This window comes from Hydra vulgaris, chromosome 01 (genome assembly GCF_038396675.1).
Source record: "Hydra vulgaris chromosome 01, alternate assembly HydraT2T_AEP".
NCBI classification, from domain to species: Eukaryota; Metazoa; Cnidaria; class Hydrozoa; order Anthoathecata; family Hydridae; genus Hydra; species Hydra vulgaris.
In genome coordinates, this window is record NC_088920.1 from 1,583,671 (window position 1) to 1,595,000 (window position 11,330).

General features: G+C 27.5%; 1 protein-coding gene across 2 annotated transcripts in view; it reads right to left on the reverse strand.

Moving 5' to 3' along the window:
• Positions 1-3,927: 3,927 nt before the first annotated feature.
• Positions 3,928-11,330, reverse strand: part of LOC105845708 (dymeclin) — a 47,320-nt gene continuing 39,917 nt past the window's right edge. For both annotated transcript variants that reach the window (XM_065787187.1, XM_065787186.1), the window contains 4 exons: positions 9,274-9,367; positions 9,020-9,202; positions 5,430-5,546; positions 3,928-4,297 (listed from right to left, as the gene is read on the reverse strand). In XM_065787187.1, coding sequence (XP_065643259.1) covers positions 4,154-4,297; positions 5,430-5,546; positions 9,020-9,202; positions 9,274-9,367 — 538 coding nt within the window. In that variant the 3' untranslated portion in view covers positions 3,928-4,153. The remainder of the gene's footprint in view (positions 4,298-5,429; positions 5,547-9,019; positions 9,203-9,273; positions 9,368-11,330) is intronic.

Sequence of the window (11,330 nt, forward strand, 5' to 3'; positions counted from 1 at the left end):
TTTTTAAAGACTCGTTATTAAGAAAAGGTTTTGTTCGGTATAACATGGCAATATTTTTTGAGATCTTACCTTCAATATATTTAATATGAAATTTCCATGACAATTTTTCATCTAAGAGCACTCCCAGAAAGTTTGTAGTCAATTGCCTTTTAATTATTTTATTATTGATTAAAAGATTGGGTAGTTTAAGAGGAATATTCTCGGCTTTGTTAGTAATTTAGTTTTAAGTAATTTTTCGCAATTATAATAATTACAAACTTTTTCTTTACATTTTTTAACATATTTCTTTATTTTTTTTATTTTTTTATTAACATTTATATATTATTTAATACTTATTATTACACTAACCTAAAACAACATTATATACAAATTCAAAGGCGCTTTTATGGTGATGGTGGTGGTGGGGGAACATCACCTCTTTCCCTGCCTTTTAAAGAAGACAATTTTCAAGTTATAGTTTTTTATTATAGATTTTTTGACAAATATAGTCGGGTAGTCGGGTATTTGACACAATTCAGTTGAGTGAATTTTAGTTTTTTTAATGTAAATATTTATGCAAATATTTAAATTTATAAGTTGCTATTTTAAAAATGTAAGCTATATAATATATAGTTTACATTTTTAAAATAGATATTGTAGATATATAGATAAATAGATTTAACATATTATGTAATGAAGGGATAAAAAAATGTATTTGTTTTTTGAACTACGCGTCAGAGATAAAAAATAAACATAGAACATAAAAGCAATGTTTAACGGAAAACTGAACAAGTTCAACTTGAAAAAGAAATATATTAAACTTCTCAAAGATATATTAAACGTAACAACTTTTTGGTAGTACATTTAAAAAATTCTTATTACTAAGTTTACACTAAGTAACGAATCTAAAATAACTATTACATTTTTTAAATGTAATAGTTATTTTAGAAAACCTAGAATTAACTGTTTTAAGAACTAACTTTTTTTAATCAAGAAAGATTTGCGGATATATTTAAAAAGTATTTCCAGATGCTCTCCAACTAACTTTTTTACTAGGTTATGATCATTTAAATTTGCAATTAACGTTTTTGAAATAAAATAATGATCATTTTTTTTTTTTTAATTTATTTTCAAACTATATAACAATTTCGTCTTTTTCGTTTAATAAAAAAATATCTACATTTTTTTATTAAACAAAAAAATATATATTATAGAGTTTTTATCTTACAGGACAAAAACAAAAAAACAAAAATTAATTAAATAGCATAGTTGAAAAGTTTCAAGATAAAAGTAATACTGGAACGATGGATGAGGGGAGGTAGTGGGAGGTAGGGTGCAAGAACTTTTTTTTTATTTTATAGTCGGCAAAACTCTTAAGGCAAGCAAACAACATTAGATAAAAGCTAAACTATATTTTTGAAATCTTTTCCCCTCACATTTACCTAGAAATTTTTGAACTAAAAAAACAATGCATAAAGAAGAAAAATTTCAAAAATTTCGTAAATTGTTATAATACCCTAAATAATCCTTTGAATATTTTTTTTTTTTTGTATTCAAAAAACCCTTTCTCATTTATTCAAATATCTCCTCTCAACATTCTCTTATTTGACTTTTTTTATATAGTGCATACAAATAAATCTATAATTATATAATCTCCTTAAATATGTAGCATTTTAAATCTCCTTACCGTATATAAATATATATTTATATACAACAGGGAAAAAAAACCATTATTACGTAAATCCTTGAAAATCATGAATATTACAGTTTTTACTGTAGTTAGTAAGTTAACTGATAACTTGTACTGGTAAATATTTTTCCAGTAGTTAAAACAACAGTTCAGCCGGTTCAAGCCCAATAAGCGATATTAGGCGCAAACTTCCTGGTTAAAAGCTCTTCCACGTTGCTTTGTGGTAAGATTATTAGGACGTCTGGGAACACCTTAACTGCTACACAAAAAAAAAATCCAGCAAGAAAAAACAAAAGAAAGTGTGGGAACAAAACCGAAAACAGGTTTACAGGGTCTTAATTTCCTCCATAAAATAGCCAGTTTTCCTTTTTTTCATCATCTACAAAACAGAATGCTTTCTACCTTTCTTACTAGCAAGAGTTTTTTTGCAAATACTCAAAAAAAAGTTTGAGTATTAGCAAAAAAGTATCACTGACATCAATACCATGCAAGTAGCATGTTCTGTATATTTTTAATCAATGAAGGAACTGAATTTCAACGCACTAGCTGATTCCACAGCTAAAATTTGGTTCATTTTACACTCATGTGTTTATATACATTTATCGTGTTCCATACATTTATCGTGCTTTATACATTTATTATGCTCAGTAGTTTATTATGCTCGATTCGCCCAATAAAAATATCCCTTAAAAAACTTTGAAAAACCTTGAAATCAATAACTTTTTTATTTTCTGTTGAAAAAGCAGTAACAATTCCATTCAATGAACATAAACCATTAAAACTTATTGACACCCACACAATTGGCATTGGTATTACTAGGTTTTAAGCTATTCCGTAATAATAACTGCATTGTCTTAAATAGCAACCCCATTACCAATACAGACTGAAAAACGGAATGTTTTTATACCGTCATATCTTATAATTAAAGTAAAAAATGAAAATTGAAGTCATCAGAGTCGAATTTTTTTCTTTCTTTACATAACAATTACTGTTTGAAACTACTACTGTTTAAACAGCCAGTAGTTTCAACAGTTGTCATTTATTTAAATTGCCTTAAAAATCCTTTTTTATTTAAAAATAAAACAACGTTTATTTACAATCGTTCGGAGTCGTTCTTTAAAAGCAATATCTGTAGCATTGATGGTCAATCACAGATCCAGGAATTAGATATAAGGGGTATGCACCCCCTCCCCTCTTAACAGAATCTGAAAGACCTGCAATATCGTAGAAATAGAGGCCCATTTTCTTTCTTTCTAGGAGACACAAATGTGGCACAAATTACAAAAATAGTTCAACATCTCCCCCACTCCCAAGAAAATTCCTGGATCCATCACTGTTGATGGTGAAGTATTTTACTATTTAAGTTACAAAACGAAAGAATTGCAATTGAAATTTCATTCATTTAAAGTTTATACAAACAATCGGTAGCTCTCTTACTAAGATGTTTCGTGTCAAGTTTATAACACTTATCGAATCGAAAACAGTTACTCGAAGAGCATATATTATTTCTTATATATTATTTATTATTTCTTTGTGTAAATAATAAAAAGATTTTTAAAAAGGCAAAGTATTTCTAAGGTTTAAACTTGTGTTACTCAAATTAAAAATTAAAATTTTTAATACATTTGTGTGAAGACATAAGAATTAATATAAGAACACATTTATTATAAAAAAAAAAGTTTTTTGACGAGACTATTAGAAAAGCATAACTTTATCGTGTATTTTTTAACGTTGATTAAATTAAGTCAATCAAAAAGTTTTATGCTTTGCAGTTAATTTGATTTTAAAAACAATTCAATACTTTTAAATTAAATTAAAAATAATCCAATTAAACTAAAATTTAGTTTGAGGGTCACGGGACCATAGTGTACGCAACTGTAGTTGACGAGGTGTTGACACTCACCTTAAGGTGTTGACACACACCCCACAGGTGTTGACACACACCCCAAACACAGTTGACGAGGTGTGACACCCCCCCCCCTTTCGCTATCAGAGAAAGGGGGTGTGTGAGACCTTTTCGTTTATTTGTCGGCAAATTTGACCCTTTTAGACAAGTCACCCCACTCCCCCACGTGAAACCTACTCGCGCCGATCCTGTACGCAATTAACAGATAAAACATATTACTTCTTCATTAGTCTCCGATGCAAGTACTCGTATTCAATTTTGCTACATAATTTTTTATTTTGAATTTTTTAAAATCTCAGTTGGTTGTTACCTTGTTGGTAACTAGGTTGTATAAATAAAATTAAATAAGAACTTGTAATGAAAATAATAAAACTATTTCATATACAAAATGAGATAACAACAATTAAAAATTATTTGTTAATTTATAAATAATCGTGTAAAATTTTTAATTGTTTTGAGACAGTTAAACAAAAAGACTTTAAAAAAAAGACTTTTCAGAGGATTATCAAAAGAGTTCTTTTTTTCTTTTAAAAGTTAAAGGCTTTTTTCTCTAGAAACCTAGAACCTAAGTCTAAATATTAGGGACAGGTAGGAAAAAGCAATATGCGATCGCGGCTCCAATATAAAAATGATTGTTTATATATGATAGACCAAAGATACGGAATAAAAAATTCTTCAGCAGACTCTTCTTCCAAATAACGAAACATTAATGCAGGAAACTTCTATAAAAAAAAAAGAAAATTTAATACGTCATGCAAATGTAATCTTATGTGAATAAAAAAACATTAAACGAACGATGACAAGAAGCAGGAAAAAAAAGAAGGTTAATGGTCATAAAATTACATGAGTACTGTAAAAAATTATTTAATGTCATCCCCACATGTCACAAGGCAGTGTAAGAACATAACAATAGTAATTAATTAGTTTTTTTTAACTATTATCGAATTTTCGCTGAAAACCTAAACTTTGTTCACTGTAAAAAAAAAAAATAGAAAAAAAACCTTAGACACTCGCGTGCAGTTTATATCCAGCTCAGATTTTAATGTTATTTGAGTATTGTTGGGATTCGCGCATATCCATGGGAGATATTAGGATTTATGTGTTTTTTGAACAAAAACGTAATTTTTGCAACATAATTCCTATTTACTTTACAAAGAAAATAGCAGTATGAAAAAATAATTATTTTTAAAAATTTTAGTAACAATTATTTTAGTTTTTTAAGTCGTTTTTTTCGTTTTTTAGGATCTATAGACTGTTTATTGAAAAAAAGGCTTATGGGGTTAATTGGCAAAATTTTCACGGGGCTAGTCGGCTTATAGCATTTAATATGAAAAAAAAGTACAAAATTAATTTTTTTTTTTTTTTAATTTTTAACAATACTGAAAAAATTTTTTTACAAAAAAATATTTTCGGTTTTAACAGAGATAAAATGGGCTACTGTTTAAGCTTGTTATACAAACTAATATTTGGTACCAGCTAAATAAAATGTTAAACTTTTGGCCAAAAATTGTTGCCAAAATTATTAGTAAAAAAACTTTATAAACTTTGCACCTAATAGTACATTAATAATCATTTTTATGCTTTGAGGCAACTTACCCCGGGGTTGGGTAAATTAACAAACTTTTTTTGTTTGTTTGAAGGCCCCTAAGAACTCTGAGAAATTTTATTAATGAATGGAAGTTAAAAATCTAAATTCTCTTAAATTAAACACTCTTTAAGACTGCGTTTTAATATTTACAAAAAATTTTGCAGTTAGGGCGACAGAGCTCAAAGAGTAAAAACAGAGGTCCCCGGTCTCCCTTTTACAACAGTTTCAATAAAACCAGTTTAATTTTTTAATTCTAATAATCATACCACCATTTTTTGTATGGGAAAAGTTGATGAAGATTGTTTTATTGCTGATAAAATACTATCGGGACTATCACCATATTCTGCTCGCTCATTCACATTTTTTCCGAAGTAAGAAAATATCTAATAACAAAAATAATAGTTATAAATTAAAATTTAAATAGCTTATTTTTGTAAAACAGCTTTATAAAAATAAATAAAAAAAAAATTTGAACTTTATAAAAATCTTAAGTTTATTTAAGTCGAAGTATATTTGACCAAAATAAATTCTTTCTAGATTACTTTTCTATTTTATTTTTTTGGGGGGAAGGGGGGGTTCTATGTAACTAACTGTACTTCTATGTACTAAACATGACGGTTTAGCAATTTAACATTGTAACAAAATCTAATTTTGTCACAAAATATAATTTAAAAATATTAAATTTTAAATTTTAAAAAAATTATTTTTACTTTAATTTGATTATAACTGGAGGTAGCAACTTATTTAATTTCATTACAACTGGTGGTAGCAACTTATTTAAGTCAGGTTAGGAAACAAAAAAAAAATACAAAATTAAAAAGCCTTGAAAAATTAAACATTTATGATTGTTTGTAATATTTTTATTCAAAAAAAACAACTGTAAAACCTGATAAAAATTCTAAAATTTAAGATTTGATTAAAAGTACTTCAGTGAATAAAACAGAATTTCCACAAATTAACTAGTAAGCATAAATAAAACATTAAAAAGAAAAAGTTGGATTGGATAAATAATTAGACAAATAAAAAAAAAACTAAAGGTAGAGTACTCAATACAAGCGCTTCCATTTATCAATATGAGAAAATATGAGAACAACAAATTTATTATATTTACAATTATAGAATAAATTTTCTTTAAACAAAAAGTTTTACGAAAAACCCAAAGCTGCCCGAAAAAGAAAGATCAATTTCAAAATCAGCTACTTGTTCTGAACAATTTAAACTTTTTTTTTTAAAAAAGACTGAAATATATGATTGGATTGTCAGCAAATATATCCAGTATAAAGGTATTATTGTCAAGAAAAATAGTTTAGATTAAGAAATAACAAAAGACCAGGCGACCTAAGAAGGCAAATTTTTATTATACTGTTAACAAAAATATTATTAAAATATGAAAACAATATTGTGATAGGAGAAACTGGGGCACCATAAAACATGGGGCCCCATAAAACAATGTAATTTTGGAGGCATATTAGGAGTTATGACAACCACTTTCATATAGTGAGGTTACTACTAGAGCTAATGTTTTAAAAAAATTTATATAATTTGACATCATTAGTCCTGCGAGGGGTCGAAATTTGTGTTTTTTTGATGACAAAGTAATTTACTAGTTTTTAAAGCTCATAAGTTTCAAGGTACCTTATTCAATGTGTCTATCGGTAAGTAATATTATTTTGTGAGCTGCAAATCCATAGGCTTATTACATCATTAAACAAAATAATTTAAAAAACAAGTTGATACCAAAAATAAAACTGTTTTCTATTAGCAAGTATAGGGAAACTTGATGCAGCATTTGTGAGGGCCCTAAAACTTTTAAACAATTCTAAAAATCATTTCTTTCAATATTTATAGTCAATTTAAAAAAAGATATATCCTATTTTGATACAAAGTCATTATTTATTGACGCCTCAGAATGACACTTAAAACAATATATTATCTGGTCTTCTGAAATGTTATTTAAACCATTGGATGCATTATTTGGGTTTAAAATATTAATTTATTTATGCTCACAGTGTGTATCAAGGTACCCCAGGGGTGGTGTACCTTGAAACAAGTTCCTAATTTTACTTTAAATAGTCTCACATGTTTAACCTGTTATAATTTGGTAATTTATAGATTTTATTTTGTAGGTATAGATTTATTCTACAAATTAAACCAATTGCCTGAAAAAAAGCAAATAAAAAAATTTTTTACGAAGCAAAAACCAAAAATGTGTCATGGTGCCCCCATGGTGCTCCCCAACAAAAGAGGAAATAAAGAAGAGTGTAGTATGGAATTCAATCTTCAAGAGAAACTTCAATATTGCAAAAAAAAAGAAGAGAAAACTAGGTTAGTGCAACAACATGGTTTGTTTTTTCTATATTTCATCTATATTTCAGCGTTTAAAAAAATCAGTTTACAATTAAAATTAACTTTTTAATCCTTGTGAAGCAGCACAATCACTGTGTTAAAAGCTTTTGATATGTCAAGAGGATTAGACTTTTTCTCACAACATCCAATTCAAGCCCAATAAAATCTTTATGTTATCATGCTTATCTATTTATCAGTAAAAACAGAAGATTGAAATCCATATCAATTGTCAAAAAGTTTTGACAGATGTTAATAAAGTTAAAGTATTTAAAAGGTCTGAGTACTAAAAACTGAGCAGCCATGATGACATAGAGTCCTTGCTTCATAATCATGAGATCCAAGGTGCATTGCAAGGCATATTTGCCCTAGACATATTTTCAGCATTGGTAAAAAAAGAAGTCCTTATGGTCTTATCACAGAGCACAGAGGAAAGCGTTAAATGCTTTCCTCTGTACTCTGTGATAGACCATAAGGACTTCTTAAAGCACCTTAATAACCACAAAAAACAAAATAAAAAAAACCTAATAAGAGTTAGATGATTAATTGAACAAAACATTGTTAAACATTGTTTCAAGATCGTAGCCCAGAATTTTTAAAAAATGAAACATTGAATCAAATGAAACCATCTTGCTACTACACCAGATGTTTCTGTATATTACGATAGCCGTTGATAGAATCAACACCTATGATAACTCTCATAGGTGTTAAAAAAAACCAGCAGACCATTTAAACTAAATTTTTAAAAAACACCAGCAGACCATTTAAACTAAATTTTAGTGCTTTATTATCATTAAGAGATTATTAGGAGTTAATTTTTAGAGCTGCAATAAAAAAGATGAAACTGTCATTAAAAACTCTAATGAGTTTAATAGATATAATTAATAGCTGCAAAATAATACAAATGTTTTTATCACTCTAGGCAAGAACAACATTTTCAAGATAAGAACAACTTTTTACATTAAAGCCAGTTAATTCAATGAAATAGAAGTGCGTAAAGGTAAACAGAAATTTTACTCAAAAAAGTCAAAAAACAAAAATAGACATAAAAAAAAGACAAAAACTTCAAGGGAAAAACCTTGCCTTGACATTCAAGACAAAACCTTGCCTTGAACTCCTTCAAGACAAAACCTTGCATTGAAGGCAATCTTTTCGCTCTTTAAAAGACAATAGCAAGATTTAGTTTACATTTGCTTAAAATACATACTTTAATATTATACAATCTGGCACAAATTGGTCTTCATATTTATATATTTATAATTCATATTTATAGTCCATATTTAGAGATTGTAATAATTGCTGATTGAAGATTTGAATTGATGATTTTTATCTACTAATTTTAATTTTATTTATTTTACACTCTAATTTTCTGGTTTTTCTTCAATTTAAAACAACCGACTGAAATTTATTTATGTTTGTTAGTTTTTTTAAATACACTAAAATTATGCAACCTGCTTAGACTTTTAAAAAAGTGTAAGAAAATGTTTGTGTAAAAAACTAAAAAAAAACTTACAACAGCAATATTGGTAACAATATTTTTAAACTTTGGTTTTGTAGCTAACCCATCAAAAAGTTCTTTGTTACGAAGTAAAGAAAGTATGAGATTTGAACTTTCTTCTATATTTGCAAACAACGATGCATTGATAATTTCCAATAACATGTAAATTATTTCTTCCAAAACTTCGACATCAGTAACCTAAAAACATATTGTCAAAAAATAAAATTTCTTTAATTTTTGTAAAAAACACCCTAAAAGCTTTTAATTACTTCCGTTGCTTGTTCCGTTGTTTTAACTTCTTTAAAAGTTTGGGAGGAGGAGGAGGAGAGTTTAGATAATCGTTTGATAAGCTGTTCAAGCAAACTAAAAAATGTAACAACATAACTAAAAATTTTGTCAATACAAAAATGTAAGTATTTTACATAACAGTTTTATACCGTGGCGTAACTATGCAATCTTTAATTATAACCCCCATCTCCAATAAAAATTATCATGTTGTATTTTTAATTTTAATTTTAATAAATCACTTAAGAAGTTATCCAACAGTATTACTATTTTTGTGCATTTTTTTAAAATAATTTTTTTCCAAACTTTTATAATGAAATAAAAATTTAAACCTCAAAAAAATAATAAATATAAATAATAACAAATATTAAAAAATTAACAAAAACTTGTTTCTTTAAACAGAACTAATTTGTATCATTTTTGTTTTAGCTAAGTTAGTCAATATGTCAATCTGACTTAGCATTATAGAAGGATTTGAAAGAAGCGCGAAAATAATGGATTTAAGTAAAAGAAATTTCTGATCAAAATGCTGCAGACAAAATTTTTATTAAAACCAAAAAGATGATTAAAACTGTGAAAATATAGTGGAATTTGGAAGACTGGCATATTTATTCACCATCAACTGGAAAAAAAAATTTTTCTTCAACTTTTTTAAGATTCAGTTGACAACTTGATTTAATGACTGGTCACATAGAAAGCAACACACAAGTGATATTTTAGAAAAGTCACAATAAAAGGAAAAATTGATGCTCAATTAAAACAGCAGTGTTCTGAAGAGATGTTCCGAGAAGAGTTGTTGAAAGAATTTTTTGTGCGATTGAGGTTGAGTCTTTAGAGGTGACTCAAAAGAAATAGGTAACTTCAGTAATGGAAACTTTCTCTGAGCCTTTTGAGTTCCAAGAAACGAATCAAGTTAAAGTTTGACCCATTTCTTGCTAATCACTTAAAAAAATTAAGGAAATCAGGGCAGGGAAAATGTTTGATACATTTCTTTGACGATATATAAAGATTTTTCTTCTTAGCTTAAAAAAGTTCTGCAATTCTTTTATATTCTTTTATAGGAAAGTTTCCAGCGCTAAATAATTTTTACTGATTGTTGACACATCACCTGACACTGTATGCTGTGACTAATTTGCAATAATCATTTGATATGTGAGCTAGGAAGCTAATGTAAAAGAAAGATTTACTGGATTTGAGTCTTCTTGTAAACATAATGGAAAGGCTATGGCAGATGCAGCAAAAAATAAATAAATGAGCTTGAATATTAACGATGAATATTAACGATGCTCATGGTTAGTCAAATGACAATCCGTTTAACAAGTGACAATCCGTTTAACAAATGACAATCCGTTTAATCTGGAAATCTGAAAAATCAAGCACATCTGAAAAATGAGAACCCAAACATTGAATTTATTCCTTGTGCAGCACATTCATTAAATTTAATAGGCATAAATGTTAATTGCAGCTGTAAGACTGTGGTGAGCAAGAGCCAATTTTAATAAAATTTTATATGCAAACTAGATCTTTGAAACCTTAGTAATAGTAAGTAAACCTTAGAATGAATTGTTCTGGATAAAGATGAAAAACATGAAAAAACAAAATACAACGATTACATTTTGAAAGAAAATGAAAACTTTGGTTGTTGCTTTATTTATGGAGCTATTGCACAGAGTAATGTTACAATTTGATGCTACTAGTATCAAACTTCAGGATAAAAGAGATTTAGTTCTTGGTGTGCGATTGTCATACAGTGGTTATCTTTCATACATAAGATTATCTTTCATACATACAATGATAATCTTTCATACATATGATAATCTTTCAGGCATACAATTATTAGCTTTCACACATAAAATAATACACAGATACAAGTCTAACATTCAATTTTCATACTGAAGTCTGATTTCATTACCTCTCTAAAGGATAAAGAATAAAAAAATGCAAAAAACATTTCTAATAAATCCACTTTTGAATCTAATAATCTTCCTGCCAAGATGGTTTAGTACCGACCAAAGCCATTAACAATGACTTGAATATGAGT